Here is an 18,596-nt window from a genome sequence, read left to right as displayed (position 1 = left end):
AATGGCTCTGAACACCTGGCCAAAAGAGTTTTAGACTTTCCCCAGTTTCAGCTGGGGAAAGTTTTCCAAAAATGACTCTAAAATCACCTCTTTGCTGTATATTCCAAAAGATTACAAAAAAATAAAGATTTTACAAAGTTTGAAAGATGTGGTGTTCTTTCTTTTTAAATGGACTGAAGAGGATCCCACCCACTGACTGGTAAACTTGCTTCAAACATTTGTTTGCTTGCTTGTTTGCTTATTTGTTTGTTTGTTTGTTTGTTTGTTCATTCAGCTTATTTGCCACCCATCTTGTTTGAAACAACTCTGGGAAACTTATATCATTAAAATCATAAAAGAAAAATAAAATAATTAAAATGGAAACTATAATCAAAATAGAATTATACTTAAAAAATAGGGAGGGAAGGAGCTGGATATGTGGGGGGTGGGATTGCCTCTTAGTTCATCAACCATCTCCATTGTGATGCTCCAACATTGGGATCTGAAGTTATTACAGAATCAGGTCTCAAAGTTTAAGGAACAAAATATGGTATTTTATTTGATGCCCATAATATCCAAAATTTGAGGTAAAGTTCTGTCCCCAGTGAAATGGAAGTTCCACCCCTTGAAACGAAGGCCTGTCTACTCACCCTTTATTTTGTTTCATTTTGTTCAATTTCATCATCATTTGAGACTACAGTTGAAGTGCAGTTTTCTAGTATGGTGATGTCCCAAAGGTGCTTTTTTCAAGAGGTAACTGGACTATTTTATTTTTCTTTGAAGACATTCCACTTCTCGTCCAAGAAGCTTCTTCAGCTCTGACTGGAGGGTGGGGAATGGAAGGATTTATCCTCCTTGCAGACATCTGGTCATTCGCGTCCTTTTAGAGCAGGGGTGTCAAACTTGTGTCATCACAGTGGCAACACATGACGTATCGAGACTTTTTTCCCCTTCACTAAACCAGGTGGGAGCAGGGACAGCACTTGACGCATCCGGCCCACAGGCCACGAGTTTGACACCCCTGTTTTAGAGAGTCATTGAGGCCACTTGGAGGTTGATCTGTGTCCTCGGGATCACCTAAGTAGAGCAAATGAATGTGGAGCATTCTTGGAACTGCTGAGAGGACTGTGTTGAGGACTGGAGATAGATGATGTTGTATCCCTCTCCCTCCCCCTCCCCCTCCTTCCCAATCTGGGAAGCCTTGTCTCCTCTGCAGATGCATCATGTTAACATAACTAAGTCATTTCTTATTTTGCACTTCCCTAGTTTCATCACAATTTAAATTATTAAATAATTTATTTTACATTTTGATGATTATCTTAAGTTAGTCTTACATTCTTTGTATGTTTATTTCTTTTGATTTTAAAAAACCTTAATTGTCAAAACAAGCATACAAACTCAATAATAACTGCAATAAACAATTAAGTGTTATGAGCTTAAGAAACTACTTCATGATCAGATACCGACTTTTATCATTAAATGTTCCTTAGTATTTAGATCTGGTCTCAGGATGATAATGTAGCACTTGGGGAAGAAGATGCAGCCCAGCAGGCCAGCCCCAGAAGCCAAGATGGAGAAAACCTGCACGGCCACCATGTATTTCCCTTTGGTGCTCAAGTAGGTGGGCAGGAAGGAGATCCAGACGCTGCAGAAGACCAGCATGCTGAAGGTGATCAGTTTGGCTTCGTTGAAGGCCCCAGGCAGGTTCCTGGCCAGGAAAGCCACTGTGAAGCAAATGGCAGCAAGGAAACCCATGTAGCAGAGAACCACATAAAACATGGTCACAGAGCCTTCATTGCACTGAAGGATGATCACTCCTGATTGGGAGTGCAGGTCAAAATCAGGAAACGGGGGAGAAACTCCCAGCCAGATTGCACAAATGACAATTTTTCCAGCAGAACCAGAAAGGATGATGGTGTTGGCCAAGCTCTTCCCCAACCATCTCCTCACCCTGTTCCCTGGTTTTGTGGCTAGGAAGGCCAGCACTACCATGATTGTTTTGGCTAACACACAAGACACGGCTACTGAGAAGACGATGCTGAACATTGTTTGTCGGAGAAGGCAGGTGGCTTTCCTTGGTCGGCCAATGAAGAAAAAGGAGGACAAGAAGCAAAGCAGGAGGGAAACCAGGAGGATGTAGGACAGGTCACGATTGTTAGCTTTGACAATGGGAGTTTCTAGGTATTTAAGGAATATGACTAAAACAAGGCCTGTTGTTAGAAACAAGAGTACAGCAAAGGAGACGAGGATGATGCCCAGGTGTTCTTCATAGGAAAGGAAGGTTATTCTTTTGGGGATACATTGGATTCTGTCATCAGTGGGATATTTGTCATCTGGGCACTTGGTGCATTTTTCAGTATCTGAGAAAACAGTAAGTAATATTATTTCTTTTTTTCTTTTTTTTAATTTTTATTAAATATATAAACACACAAAATACACATACACATACACATTCACATACAAATAAGAAATACAACATAAATAACATAAATAACATCTAAACATAATGTCTGATTTCCTCCGACATCAATATCCTATGTTCCTCGATATATATTCCTTCCTCTCGCCTTACATAACGATATTATTTTATTGATATTTAATTATGCGTTGTTAGATCTTATTTGGTACAGAATTTTGTTTTATTCTTTTAGGATCCTCTTTTGTTTTTGTTTTTCCCCTCCAACCATTGATACCACCTTTGCCAAACCAGGTAGTAGTCAGATTCTTCCTTTCCTTGAATTTCTTTGGTCAGTCTGTCCATCTCAGCACATTCCATGACTTTAGATATTATTCTGTCTTGTGTTGGGACTTCTTCCAGCTTCCAATTTTGTGCATAAGTGATCCTTGAGGCAGTCAAAATATGTGTGATCAAATATATTATTTCTCTTTCGTAATTACATGTAAATATGCCTAATAAATATGTTTCCTGTTTTAGTGGTACTTTTTGAGCTGTTATTTGTTCCAATTGGGTTTTGATATTATTCCAGAATTGTTTGGCTTTGGGACACGACCACCACATGTGGTAGTATGTCCCTTTTTGTGCTTTGCATTTCCAGCAGAGTTAAGATGTATTGGGGAACATTTTGGAGATCCGTGCTGGTGGGAGGTGCCATCTATAAAACATCTTGTAGATATTTTCTTTGTACGGTACTGATAGTGTTAATTTGCTGTTAATTTTCCATAATTTTTCCCATTTGTTTAGTTCGATGGGGTATCTGAAATTCATCGCCCACGTAATCATATTTTCTTTGACTATCTCCTCCTCTAATTTGTATGCCAGTAGGAAGTTATAGATTTTTGTTATTAGTTTCTCATTGGGGCCCAGTAAAATTTTGCCCAGTTGGTTTAGTTCTTTTTGGATTCCAAATTTCTCCATATCTGTTTTGTGTCTGGATTTTAATTGTAAGTATGGCCACCAATCCATTTCAAGACCTTGAGTTCTTAATTCTTGTATTGTTTTTAATTTTCCTTCTTTATTTAAGAGATCCTGATATGTTTTCATTTTATTTATGTCCATTGTATTTGGATAGATTTGTGCTTCCATTGTAGAGATCCAGCGTGGTATCTTATCATAGTGGATCTTTCTAATTTCATTCCAGGGTTGTTGTTGTTGGGGTTTTTTTGCTTTAATTTATATGCCGCCCTTCTCCGGAGACTCAGGGCGGCTTACAATGCGTTAAGCAATATTAAAGTTAAGGTTTTGAGCAGGGTATCTCTCACAATACGTCTACGGAATTGTTCTTGTTTTGTGGGTTTGACTTCCCATAGGTATGCATGCCATCCCTTTGTCAAGTCGAAACCTTCCAATGTTAATGTTCGTCTATTTTTCAATTCAATCCAATCCTTTATCCATGTTAATGCTGACGCTTTATAATAAACCTGCCAATCGGGAAGTCCCATTCCTCCTCTGTCTCGTTTATCCTGTAAATGCTTTAATTTGATTCTTGCCTTTTTTTTTCTGCCATATGTATTTTAGTATCATCCTGTCCAAATCTTTGAAGTATGTTCTACACGGGTTTACTGGTATCACCCTGAATAGGTACAGCACTCTTGGTAAAATATTCATTTTGATAATGGCAATTTTGTCTAAAAAAGATAGCTGGAGTTTTGTCCACTTTTCCAAGTCTTTTTCTACTTGTTTAGCCAGTTTAGTGTAATTGTCTTCCTTCAGCATCGATATTCTGTTGGTGAGCCACACCCCTAGGTATTTAACCTTTTTTGTTGTTTGCATCCCTAGCATATTTTCCAACTCTTTTTCTTGGTGTTTGGTGAGATTCTTTGTTAAAATTTTAGTTTTTTGTTTGTTGATTTACAAGCCCGAGACTTCCTGCGGTGATGTCAGCGTGTCCGTTCCCTAAGTTCCAATTTTCGATCTGGGAGCCACTTTTTTGGCACTATTGATCACGAAGAGGTCAATAGATTAAAGGGGAAATCTCGAGGACCTCGGAGGTGACAGCAATCGCCTCGAAGATTCAGGGAAAACCCCTTAATTCCAACCGAAAAAAAAACCCGGCCTTTTTTGGGGGGCTGGCCGGAACGCTGACTGCCGTCTCAAGAATGGAAGCAAAGATTGAACAAAGACATCACCAAATCAACAAAGAATAAGACTGTGAAAGGTACATACATACAGTGACAGAAGTGTAATTAAGAGAGAGACTCCGAACAGATCGGCAAAGCTGAGCCATAAGGAAGCGGCGAAGTGAAAGTAAACGGAGCGAATCAGCGAGACCAACCAGAGGGTGACTAAGCAGAGCTGACAGGTAACGGAATTAAGGTGGATTTAAAGAAATACTGGAGAGTTGTGGATTGAATATCCTTTATAGTACAGTGGTCTAAGCACCCTGTTATTAACACAGCTGCCTGCAATTACTGCAAGTTCCATTCTCACCAGGCTCAAAGTTGACTCAGCCTTCCATCCTTTCTAAGGTAGGTAAAATGAGGACCCAGTTTGTGGGGGCAATAAGCTGACTTTGTATAAATATACGAAAGTATGAAGGCTATTGCTTAATGCATTGTAAGCCACCCTGAGTCTCCGGAGAAGGGTGGCATATAAATCAAATTAAAAAAAAAATACATCGTTACGAAATTGATTGGGACTTGGATTTGGAATCAGTAAGGACTAATTGATTTGTGAAAGGAATACAAGATCAAGTGTTGGATTTATTATAAACGGAAGTGGAGCTGAGGTGAGAGAGACAGAGAACAGATGGTAATTAACTTTGAGAGCGATCGGGAGGAACTTTGAGACTTTGTATCAACGGCAAAGAGATAACATTCTAAAAGACATTGAAGTTTTGGAATTATAGAAGCAGTATCCTTGGGAGGCACACTGAAGGATTCTGACAAGAATCATAAGACGGACGGTTTGAATGATGCAATATTAAGTGTGGATTGCAACGTCTACAATCCCGGAACTAAATATAATGCTTGAGACTTAATTCAATCAAACTCTTTCTAACTTATTTTAAATTTTTCTATTTGCAATACTTAATACTTTAATATATAGTATATTGTATAGAATACAGTATATATAACACATAGTTTTGGAACGTTTTAAGTTTAAGTTTAAAATACAGAATTTAAGCATAAGTAAGAGGAAGTGGAATATAAATTAAGAAAGTAACTTGATGGAAACATAGATTTTGAATAGGAATAATAATATAACAAATAGCTTACTTGTACCTTCTTCGTATCTATTTTATTGTTGTTTTTTGTGATATAATTTAATACTAGCTTAAGTGATTGATATATTATCCTATTTACAATTAATTATATTATTTAAGTGATGAACTGAGGAATTGAGGGAAAAAACAACTGATTTCTATTATACCTATATATCTTTTGGAATAAGAGTAGATGTTTTAAGTTGATAAGAATTAATAGAGTTAATAGAGATATAATTAAGAATTTAATAGAATTGAATAGAGTTAATAGAATATTTAATTAAAATATTTAACATAGAAATTGACAAATGACCTGCTGAAATGTTGTATTTTTTCCCTACTCCCCGCTAAAGTTTAAATGAATCTCTTATATAACAATATTAGCCGAATTTGAGAAATTAGACTGGATCTGAAATTTGAATAACAGAAATTGGCTCCTGCAGTTAACAGAAGAGAAATTCCACTATAAAATATAGACTGTGAATGAAAATTTGGGAACTGCTAAACCAGAGAATCAAGATGACAACTACCGTCCCATCTGCAATGACTAAAATGAGTAAAAGAATAGTCACCATCCAAACTTCGTCTATTGCATCACCAGCACAACAGAAAACGATAGATACAATGTTACTGGCAGAAAAAGAGAAAACTCCCCAATCAATTAATATCCAAAATATACACTCAATACTAGCAATGATACAAGAGGGGATGAACAAAACACAGGAATCAATCGCCAATAATCATCAAGAAAGCAAGAAAAACCACGAAGAATTGAAGTTGGATGTAACAGAAATAAAGGACAACCTAAAAAAATGGACGATAAGATGGAGAAAATTCAGCAAAACATCGCCAAAAACAAACAACGAATCCAAAACATTGAAGTAAAGATGGAACAAGAGGAATTCTTGTTTCATGGCAAGACAAAAAATATAGACTTGATACTCTACAGAAGGCAAACAGTTTTTTGATAACAATTTCGTATTAGAAGAGGAACAAGAATCTGAAACACAGCAAGAATCTGTAAGTCAGGAGGACCAATTGGAAGAAGTACAGTGAGAAGGAAGAACAAGGGGAGAGAAAGAAAGGATGGAAAGAGAGGGAGCAAGGGAAAAAATACGAATTACTGGAAAAAACACTAGGAAACTCAGGACAACAAGGAGATCGAAGATTGGCATGGAGAAAGAAATAAGATTAATATCAATTAACATAAATGGCCTTAATACTCCATCAAAGAGATCACACATATTCAGGAATCTACAAAAATTGAATACAGATATTATTACACTACAAGAAGTTCATATCAAAAAACAACAACATAGATTATTAGAAAACAAATGACTAGGAACACTTTATACAGCATTATCAGAACAAAAAAAGAAAGGCATAGCAATGTATATTCAAAATCATATACAAGCAAAGCAAATATTCGCTGACGAGGAGGGCAGGACGTTGATGGTCGAAATCCAAACAGGAACGAAAAAAATATTATTAGTGTCACTTTATGCACCGAACGGAACGCAAAGTGATTATTTCAAAAAGATGCATAACAGAATCAAAGAACTGGACTATTCAAACATATGTCTCATTGGAGACTACACCGCAATTGTAAACACAGAGAAAGACTATCGGACCAGCAAACGAAATAAATCTAGGAAAAAAATACTCCCGGAGACATTTTACAATATGGCACAAGAGTATCAACTAAAGGACGCCTGGAGGGAAATTAATTACAATAAACAACAATTCACATTCTACTCAAACCCGCACCAATCGTGGTCCAGAATTGACATGGCCTGGATGACAGCAGAACTTAGAGCAAACATCAAAAAAATAGAAATAGCAACTAATACATGGGCAGATCACAGTCCGATCGAAATAATATGGAAGGGCCACCAACCGCGGAGAAGATGGATGATGGATAGAGACCTTATGAATGATAAGCAATATGTGGAAATGATCCAAAAGGAATTGAAATTATTTTTCCAAATAAATGTTAAAGAACACACCAGTCTGCAAGATTTATGGGACACAACTAAGGCATGCATTAGAGGCCTAACAATTGCCTACACTGCACAAAAAAATTAAGACAAACAACAAACAAAGGAAAGCTTATTGACAACATTACAACAATATGAATTAGAACTACAGGAACATCCGCATAACCAAGAAATTCAAGAGAAAATAAACCTTACAAGACATAAATAGAATTTGAGCACAACTGCAGAGATAGCAAGGAAAATAAAAATGACCAAAGAAAATCAATTTGAGCATGCAAACAGAACTGGACGGTGGTTAGCCTACAAATTGAAAACAGAAAAAGAAAAGAAGATAATAATGCAATTAAAAGACAAGGACGGATGTTTATACCAGAATAATGAGGATAAAAAACGAATTGCAAAGGAATTTTTCCAAAACTTATACGCAGAAGAAGAAATCCGAGAGAAGGATATGAGAGAATACCTAAATAAACTAAAGATACAGGAACTAAAAGAAGACCACATTGAATTACTGAACAGACCGAATTAATAGAAACAAGGAAGAAACAAAAAAAACAATAAGACACCGGGAACAGACGGCATACCAGCGGAGTTCTACAAGACATTCCAACAATCGTTAGATGGTATCCTACTACAAGTATTCAACGACACACTTTTGGAAGCTGAAATGCCACAATCATGGAACGAGACAATAATCACATTAATACCAAAACAAGATTCGGACCCCGCTGAAATCAAAAATTACAGACCAATCTCCCTCCTCAATGTAGATTATAAACTATATACATCCATCATAACACAGAGACTGAAAACCTTTATCAAGCATTATATACATCCCGACCAAAATGGCTTCATCCCCGGACAACAAATCCAAAATAACACAAGAACAATTATGGACACCCTTGAATTCTACGAACAAAGACCAGACAAACACCTAGCTTTAATCTTCCTGGACGCACAAAAAGCGTTTGATAACCTTAATTGGACATTCCTCATAGCACAACTGGAAAAGATGAAATTTGGAGAAAGATTTGTAAAGATGATCAAAAGGATATACAGTACCCAAACTGCCAAGATATTAATTAATGGTGAGACAACAGGACAATTTGATATAAAGAGAGAGGTGAGACAAGGATGCCCCCTATCTCCCATATTGTTCATATTAACCTTGGAAATACTATTAGAAGAAATCAGAAAGGATACAGAAATAACGAGATTAAAAATCAAAAATCAGGAATATAAACTGCAAGCCTTCGCCGATGACATAGTACTCATTTTAGAAAAACCGCTACAATCAGGATTAAAATTACTGACTAAAATACAGCAATATGGAGAAGTGGCGGGCTTGAAGTAATATTATTTCTATAGTCCCTCTTTTCACATTCCAAGAAAGACCTTCTTTGGATGACAGCTGATACCAAGAGACAGGAAAGCCAGAGTTCCTCTGGTGTTACTCACCTTCCTGTGTGGAGATGGTCCCCTTCGGACAAGGAATACAATCATAGCAGCAAATTGGTTCTTCTTTCCGAGCCCGTTTTACAAATCCAGGGTGACAATTGTCCACACATTTGGACTCAGGCAGAGACTAAGCAGAAAAACAAAATTCATTCCAAAATATCTGCCAAATTTTTATTTATTAGATTAATTTATTAAAATAAAATGAAACTGTGCTTAAAAAATACACTTCTGAGCAATAGATCAGGAAAATATAAAATATTGCAAAGCCACTCCCCTTTGAAAATAATCCAAATCCTTGTTCCAGTTAAGATATAAAGAAAAAATCCCTCACAAACTACGGCTGCCAAATTCAAATGAGGTATTATTTAGTTATATCTGTACATTTATATTTTCAATTCATAGAGCTGCCATGCTGGTGAAATAAGACTAAACATTACTGCCTAGTTTCTAGAACTATAGTGAGGATGAGTGGAGGTGAAATCATGAGAACATGTCACTTAAAAAGGGTAAGTGAGGCATGTTTTCCTGCAGCCCAAGGGACATGAGTATGAACCCTGTGTGGGAAAGGGATATTTCTAAGCCCAAGTGAGGGATTTGAAACAAGGTCCTTTCCATTGAAGAATTACAGTTTTGTTGTTAGTCGCTACTTGTGTCCAACTTTAAGGCCAAGTGAGCAGGCGTGGGTTGTTAAAAATGTTACTACCGGTTTTGTGGGTGTGGGTTATTTTGTGGGCATGGCTTGATGGTCATGTGACACTGGGTGTGGTTTGATGGTCATGTGACTGGGTGGGTGTGGCCAACTCAATGTCACTCACATCAAGGGGTGCCTCGCTTGGCTCCTCCCCTCCCAGCCATTCCTTGTCACACCCAGCCTCAAAGTATCTATAGTTCTGTAAAAATGTTGTTCACCTTTTTTCAACTTTATTATCTACATAGTATAGATGTACTTTCATGGGCCACTGAAAGGAGGAAATGGCTCCCATGCTTTGCCCAAGAGTGTGATAGGCAACAGGCTTTTAAGGGGCTGCCAGGAAGAAGCGGGGGCAATGTATTTTCCAAAGTCCCAGAAGGCAGAACAAGAAGCAATGGATGGAAACTGAACAAAGAGAGAAGCAACCTGAAACTAAGGAGAAACTTTCTGACAGTGAGAACCAATATAGGTACCAAAATATTTCAGTCATAATTTCACATATAAAATAGCCATTCGTGCATATTGTTCAAAACAGTCATTAGTATTATGGCTGATGTTTATGGCTGAAGCCTAAAAGTCCAAGATCACAAGAGTGCTTCTTTCTCTGTATGTATACAAAGCATCACATACCAGGAATAGCATATTAAGATGGACTTATGCAACCTGATGTACAAAATAAACACACACATTTTTATGCTCTGGACTATAGACATTGAATGCATGTAAATCCCTGAAAAATATGTAGTAGCCCTGGGCAAAAGAAAGGCAATAAAATCACTCTAGGTGTAGGGATAGTCTAAAATATTAACACATGATAAATAATGGAACAATTAAAAATATTAGCACAGAGTTTTCTCTCTCTACCTCTCTCTCTTCCTTCCTCTTTCTTTCTCTTCTATCTCTCTCTACTTCACTCTTTCTTTCTTTCTCTCTTTCTGTCTCCTTCTTTCTTTCTTCTCTCTCTCTCTCTCTCACACACACACACACTGTCTCTCCATTCCTTTCTTTTTCTTTTTCTTTTTCTTCCTTCCTTCCTTCCTTTCTTTCTATCTTCTCTCTCTCCCCTTCCTTCCTCTTTCTTTCTTTTTCTATTTCTTTCTCTGTCTCGTCTATTTCTCTTCCTCCTTTTCTTTTCTCTTTCTTTCTTTCTTTCTTTCTTTCTTTCTTTCTTTCTTTCTTTCTTTCTTTCTTTCTTTCTTCCTTCCTTCCTTCCTTCCTTCCTTCCTTCCTTCCTTTCCTTCTCTTTCTCCCTTCCTCTCTGTCTTTCTTTGTCTCTCTCTCTTCTCTCTCTCTCTCTCTCTCTCTCTCACAGACACACACATTGCCTCTTTCTTTCTTTTTCTTTCTTTTTCTTTCTTTGTTTCTTTCTTTTCTCTCTCTCTCTCTCTCTCTCTCTCTCACACACACACACACACACACACACACTCCTGGTATAGGCACAAAGTATCTGTTGTTACAGAAGTTGTGTGCAGGGAAACACTTTGCCACAGTAAAGAAAAATTTCTTGCGACTGCGAGGCAATTAACTTCTCACACTCGAGAAGTTTTTCTTTACTTTGCAAGGTTTTTCCCTGCACACAACGCCTGAGAGACAACTCGGAGCTGCCAGTCTGCGCTCTGCCAGGCGAGCATAAGAGGGAGTAAACCAGGGATCTGCCGGCTTCCTGTAATCTGCAGTTTACTTGAGAGCATCATGTTCACGAGTAAACTTGCTCACAAGTAAACTGCAGAATAGAGACAGCTGGCAGATCTCTGGCTTACTCAATCTGCTGATCGCAGCCAGCAGCTCGCAGGCAGTGAAAGAAACTGCCGCCTCCTGCCTCTGTGCATCGAGGAGGCCAAGCAGCAGCAGGAAGAGCACAGGACGGGAGGTGCAGGAAGTGGCTGCCAGCAATGCCCTCAGGTGAACATGTTGTGGGTGGGGAGGCTTGACCCCCCCCCCCTTAGGAGCCTCAGTTTCCTCGTGAGCACCATTGGCCTTTCTCCCTTCCTCTCCCAGCCAATATTGCTCACAAGTAAAGTTCAGCTAGGATCTCCCACGTGCTTCCCTTGCAGGCCAAGCCGGCTGGTGGAAACGCACAGGAAGAACTCTGGTGCCACGATCTCCTGCATGCTCCCCTCCCTCTCCACGCACATCGGTCCACCACCCACTGCTGATATCACCCCTCCACCAACTCTCCCTCCCCTGCTCACCCACTGGCCCATGCCCTTTGGCCTTACCTTTGCCAGCATCAGTGAGCAGAAGTTCACAGTTAGATTCTGCAAATAGTGGTTCAGCAGAGTGTGTGGACAGGCAGGGCGAGTGAGCATCGGGTGGGCGGGGTGACCGGTTCGGGGGTGTGGCTAGCTAGAGGTCACTACCTGTTCGGAGAACCACACCTAATTTCCAGTAACAGTTCTCCCGAACCGGTCCAAACTGGTAGCAACCCACCTCTGCAAGTCAGGTATTTAAGACAAGGTCCTTTCCTTTGAAGAATTATAGTTTTGTTGTTAGTCGCTACTTGTTTCCAACTCTTTCATTCCCCAAGAACCATAGCACTCCAGGACCCCCTGTCTTCCACTGCCTCCCATAATTAGAACTACAATTAGATGACATGGAAAGACAGACCCACATTTATTTATTCCTTAAATTTGGAGAAATCTTTGTTTCAGTGGAAGACTTAAGGTAGCTGACAATTAAGATAAATGAATTCCATTCAAGGGGTTTTTAGATGGCTCACAAGCCAAAGATCAAATCTAAGTAGCATTTTATTACAAATTAACCCTCATTAATTCAAGTGTCAAGAAATACTTGTGGGGAAGCAGTCAAGGTAATTTTCAGTTCTTCATTTTTCTAAATTAAGGCATTATCTCATATTGGACAAGTCATTGTGGTTCCATTTTGATTGAACACCTTGGATCACCTTCCTAGCAGCAAGAGGCTATCCCAGTGGCGTGAAACAGAGGCATGAATAACTCTGGTCAGATATGGGCTCTTTAAAAATATCTGAGCCTATTCTTTCAGGGGACCCCAACACCAACAATATAGACCAAGAAAAGTTACCAATATTTTCAACCACCTTGTTGAGCAACTTTAGCTGTGAAAGAGCATCTTGGTTGATAATAAGCCTCTGTCTTTCAAAACTCCCAAGTTGCTCTTCGATGGGATCCTCCTTGGGGAAAAGCAACCAACTTATGATATTCAAATCTGCTGCTACATTTCCACTTTGGTCCAAGTACAGTTTCTCCCAGGAAAAACTGCAAAACTCATTCTTCTCCAGAAAGGGATGGAACTAGAATTGAAACATCCAGGAATTTTGAAAGCAACTTGAAACATCCTAAAAGGAGGAGCCATTTTAAAGCTGAGCTTGTGAACAAGAGATGTTCAGTCCCCTCTTCACTATTTGCCTGAATAGCAACAGCACTTAGACTTATATACCACTTCACAGTGCTTTTACAGCCCTCTCTAAGTGGTTTATAGAATCAGCATATTGCCCCCAGCAATCTGGTTTCCCATTTTAACAACCTGGGAAGGATGGAAGGCTGAGTCAACCATGAACTCCTGGAAATGAGTAGTGAGTTACGGGTAAGGTGAGGATGAGGGTGAGGGTTAGGGTTAGGGTTAGGGTTAGCATTAGCATTAGCATTAACATTAGCATTAACATTAGCATGAATGCCGCAGCTAAATGCAAAGACTGAGTAGCCATCAGTCTGAAAAGTTTTAATTGGATTCTTGCAGTGAGGAGGGGTTAAGTTAAATGCTCCCAGGTTTAGCTGACAGTTATGAGTATAAAATTCTATCATGCTAATTACAAACCCATCAGTACAAGAATTTATTTACAATGTATACATTTTAAATAATTGTACAATAGCAATGTTTAATATAAAAATATAATTGTCACAGTGCCTGCTCTTTGGAACATAATCCTATGAACTAAATCTGGCCTCAGCTTGGCCAAACCTGTCGGTTTTTTGGAGAACAATAGTTCCCCTACATCAGCATTGGATTTTTTTTTTAATAGGAACTAGGTATGATGGATCCTTGTCAGGACCCCATACCTGCCATGGCTCAAGCCTTGGAGCCCCCAGTTTCTCTTTCTTCTCTGTTTTTCTCCTCCTAGATATTGAGGAATATGCAACATTCAAGACATGGGCCAGAGTCTTAGCAACAGTATAAAAACGGTGGACATTTTTTATCGGAATTGTATTCTTTTTCTCTTGCATGTCTAGTGGTGCTCTCTGGATGCATCGTCTCCGGCCCTTGACAGAAAGGACATGCTTTGAAAAAGAACAGTGAAAAGGCTGGTCTTCAAATTTATAATCCTCAAAAAGATTGGGTTGAAAGGCATCATCATTTGGCCATTTTCTTTCCTGAAAAGCAAAGACCCAAATGCTATGGATAGATTTGTAAACTGTATGCCCTGTTATTGTCATTTTCTCCATGATTGTGGTGATCCAGACTTTCCCTTCAATGGGTCCTGGCAAACCTTCAATTGCTAAATGGATGTGCTTTATTCTATCCACAAGGGAAGCAAATTCTATGAAGTGGACAAAGACATTGACTTTTCTCCACTTAGAGATGGCATTTCTGAGAGGTTCTGTATGTCTAGGCATTGAGAATTGTTGTGAGATTACTACACAAATTCCATTTCTGACAAGCATAGGAGTGAAAGTTCTCATGAAATTCTCTCCCTCCTCTGTGTCTGTTGAAAAGAGACCAATCAGAGTCCATCTGAAATGGAGGAGGAGTTGGACAATTCCTGGGTACTGGATCCCATTTTTTGGAAGCATCTGATGGAAAAAAGGCATTTGACTTTTATCACTCAGAGCCTCTGAAACAATTCCATAACTGATCTGAAGAAGCAATGAAGAATGGTGTATTATGGTTAGATCAGATCAAGTCCAAAATATAAGCTTTTAACACATCCAGTGTGGTTCTCACAAACATATTAGAATAGTTAGAAAAATAACAGTTAGAACAATTAAGAAATGGAACAACTTGCCTGCAGAAGTTGTGAATGCCCCAACACTGGAAATTTTTAAGAAGATGTTGGATAACCTTTTGTCTGAAGTGGTGTAGGGTTTCCTGCCTGGGCAAGGGGTTGGACTAGGTCCCTTCAAATTCTATTCTATTCTATTCTATTCTATTCTATTCTATTCTATTCTATTCTATTCTATTCTATTCTATTCTATTCTATTCTATTCTATTCTATTCTATTCTAGTCCAGCTGTCACCAATTGGGTAGTCTGTAGAAAAATTATTTGCATTTTTATATTGCACTAAATACTATTTATCTTTTTTTAAAAAATTCATATTATTGGTCCACGAGATTTTAAATTATGAATTTGGTAGTCCCCGAGTTCAGAAAAGTTGGTGAACCCTGGAATAGTCTATTGTTCTTAACCCTTAAGCCATATCAAGATAAAGAATACAAAATGCAAAATATTAGCAAGATTGAATATAATTATTTGTCTAATCTGGGGTCTAAGATACTGCTCTTTCTCTTTTCTAATAAAATTGACATTCAGATAATAGACATGTTATGTCTTCTATCTCTAGAGCACTGCAAATGCAAATCAATTCATTTTAGAGATTTGCTTAAATGTTCCATATTTAACATTGTGTTCAGCTGCTCAAATCTTGCTCGAGTAAATGTTTAGGCCTCCTTTGGATCCCAATCCCTAGCCATGAAAAGGCTATGGTGAAAAGCAGCTCATTAATTCCATAGAAAAAATATGATTGAATCTATTACCCACCCACCAACAACCTGCTCACTTTGACAGATAGAGAAACACACAAACACACCTGTGGGACTTTGTAGGGGCCTACTAATGTTGACATCTGAATGGAGATGTCATCAAGAGATCCATCAAGAACAGCCATCAGGTTGTCCTTCTTTCCACAGCTGTAGTTGGGAACATTGGCTTCTCCAGTAGAGAGCATGTCCAGCAAGGCATCTGAAGTCCCAAGGGTGCTCATATAATTGTCATGGATGTTGTAGCCAAGTGTGAGATTGTACAGAAGTTGAGAATTCTTGTTAACTTGTTGAATGGCAAAAATGAAGCATAGGATTTTTGATGGGTAAATAAATGAACTACTGTAAAAAAATATAATAGCATCATCTCTAACAACAGAAACAAAATTCAGACTTAAGCCAAAAGTGTCCAACATGAGAATACAATTATAGTCACCAATCACCGATTAATTGTTATGAGTGTTGAGAAGGTGGGATGGAGATTTAATATTTAAAATATATCATTATTTGTAATAGTACTCATTTTTAATTTGTGAAACAACCAAGATTCAAAATTATTCAATCATTAAAATAGAATCATCAGCAAAGAGGACTTATAAATGTTCCAGAAAAACAATTCTAAAAACAAGCCATCCTCTATTCCTGCAATATAGGAATAATTGAAAGAAAAGCAGAAGAGTGTTAGGACTGCAAATGGAAGGAATGCAACTCCATCACACTGAATGACTTACGAGGGAGATTGAGTATAAGGAGCTGTGTTGAAAGACAGCATTATTTGGGATATTATTGTGGCAATGGAGACTATGCTAATGAGGTGGTCTCCTGGCATGTAATAGCTCTGTAGTTTTCTTCCGTCATGTTCCTCCAAACTTAGCAGGCACTTCATTCTCAACTTCCCAGAGACTGGCTGGGACATCAGCAGCAGAAGGAGGAGGTCCATAATTCATGGGGCTGAATCAATCCCCTTCCTGTTTCAAAGGATTAACAAGAGCTGAAAGAATTGAAAGCACCCCCATTCAAAGATGGAAATGAGAGTGACATTCTTGACTGAGAGAGGGATAAACAGAACTTCACCTGGAAAGGAGAGAAAGGAAAGGTACATTCAAGAAGCACAGTCCCTGAATGTCCCAAAATTTGTGCCACACAGAGTGTGACCTGAGACATTTATCCTTTTTTGATGCAAGATCCCTTTCAAGTTGCTTCAGTCTGATGTTTACATCAAAGGCAATCACTGGAGAAATATCAGGAGAGATCTCACAGACCAGGATTTTAATAATTACTGTAAGAAGCAACATCTCCTCTGGGGATCCTGAACTACCTCTGGGCCTCCATGTGTGGAGGAGAAGCTGGACTCAGTGTACTTCAGTGACTTCAGTGACTTCAGTGTCTTCAGTGTACTCTCTTGTCTCCAGAAATTCCTGGGGATGGTCACCCAGAATTATAGAGTTTGGTTCCACATTAGTGTCAGACCTGGAAGCTATCTTTTACATTTGGGCCTTCAGGCCTACCACATTTCCTACTGTGGGAAAAAGGGGGGGGGGAATTGCATAGAGTACAGGAAATATGTAGTCAAAATAACATTCTTTTCTCAGAGAGCCAAGGCCACCTTGCCCTGCACCTGCAATTAGGTGACTGGGAGGCATCTTCAGTTTTTGATGGTGCCTGATTGGATCATGTGATGGACATGTGGGTGAAGGGGGAAGGGACTTGAACTTTCTTTTGGGTGGGGAAAACCTGGAAACTTTCAGATTTGGGTTTTCCCAGATGTGCCCATATGACACTCTAATAAAATGGAACTTTGAGGAAATTCAAGCTTCGGAGTCTTCTTTCATTGGGTTTTCTTTCGTTGGTGGTGTTACTTGGAACCCTGAAACTTAGGCTGATGACACTTAATTCTAATACTGCCTGTCTTCTAATGTTAAGAAAGAAACCTGTAACCATGAGCCCTGCCTAATGTTAAGAATAGGACCTGCTTGTAATTTACGTTTCTTTTAGATCTCCCTGTATTAATCACAAATTGGAAGTGATTTTAAAATTGCTCATTTGATAGTGAAATTTCATTTGTCTTAGAAATATCAACTTTGGGGTGATATTTGAGACAAAGGGTCTGGAAATAGAAAATTGGCCAACTGTATCATTGGGTCAATATGAAATATGTTATGGGGATACTTTTCTTTATACTTGCCCTTCAGTATTCATGTAAGACACTGAGAACCAGGGGTGAAATGCTCCCGGTTCAGACCAGATCACCTGATCCAGTAGCAATGTTGGCAGGTGGTTCGGAGAACCAGTAGCAAAAATCCCTCTCCCCCCATGCCCAGTTAAGCTGCAGAATCATCAGAGGCTTTTTTTTATTAATTTTAAAAGCATTTTTTCTACAACCTCTTTGACTGAAAAAATGCTTTTAAATGTAAAAGAAAAAAAGCCTCTGATGATCAGGCAACTCAGCTGGGATCATCAGAGGCTTTTAAAAGGAAAAAAAGCCTCTGATGATTAGGCAACTCAGCTGGGATTATCAGAGACTTTTAAAGGAATTTTAAACAACTTCTTCGGCTGAAGAGCTTGTAGGAAATAATACTTTTAAAAGTCTGTCACGATCCCAGCTGAGTTGCCTGATCGTCAGAGGCTTTTAAAATAATTTTTTACAACATCTTCGGCCGAAGAGGTTGTAGAAAAAATGGTTTTAAAAGGTAAAAAAAAAAAAACTTGACCACACCCACTCAGTCACATTAACCCCACCAAGCCACGCCCACAGAACCGGTAGTAACAAATTTTACATTTCACCACGGCCGAGAACCTTTATACTTTGAAGTGTCTTCGTTTACTAAACAGACAGCAGGCAGTATGATGTCCCCCTTGGAAACTCCCCAGATTCTTCCTCATAGGTCAGCTCAAGGGAGGATGAGCTCATTCCTGGCCTGTCAGGAACTGAGTTCATTAATGGCTCTGAACACCTGGCCAAAAGAGTTTTAGACTTTCCCCAGTTTCAGCTGGGAAACGTTTTCCAAAAATGACTCTAAAATCACCTTTGTCTTGTATATCACAAAAGATTAAAAAAAAATAAAGATTTTACA

General features: G+C 38.7%; 1 protein-coding gene across 1 annotated transcript; it reads right to left on the bottom strand.

The window, feature by feature from the left end:
- Positions 1 to 1,452: 1,452 nt before the first annotated feature.
- Positions 1,453 to 11,482, bottom strand: LOC139309235 (vomeronasal type-2 receptor 26-like; the record flags this gene model as incomplete). The annotated part of the gene is made up of 3 exons (XM_070933295.1): positions 11,343 to 11,482; positions 6,767 to 6,896; positions 1,453 to 2,319 (listed from the first exon to the last, which is right to left on the bottom strand). Coding segments are annotated over exons 1-3 (1,137 nt in total), but the record flags the coding sequence as incomplete, so codon positions are not given.
- Positions 11,483 to 18,596: the final 7,114 nt, after the last annotated feature.

The sequence above is a fragment of the Pituophis catenifer genome, unplaced genomic scaffold, assembly GCF_029215685.1.
Source record: "Pituophis catenifer annectens isolate HBS135680 unplaced genomic scaffold, rPitCat1.0.hap2 SCAF_2, whole genome shotgun sequence".
NCBI lineage: Eukaryota > Metazoa > Chordata > Lepidosauria > Squamata > Colubridae > Pituophis > Pituophis catenifer.
This window is presented reverse-complemented; position numbering and strand designations above follow the sequence as displayed.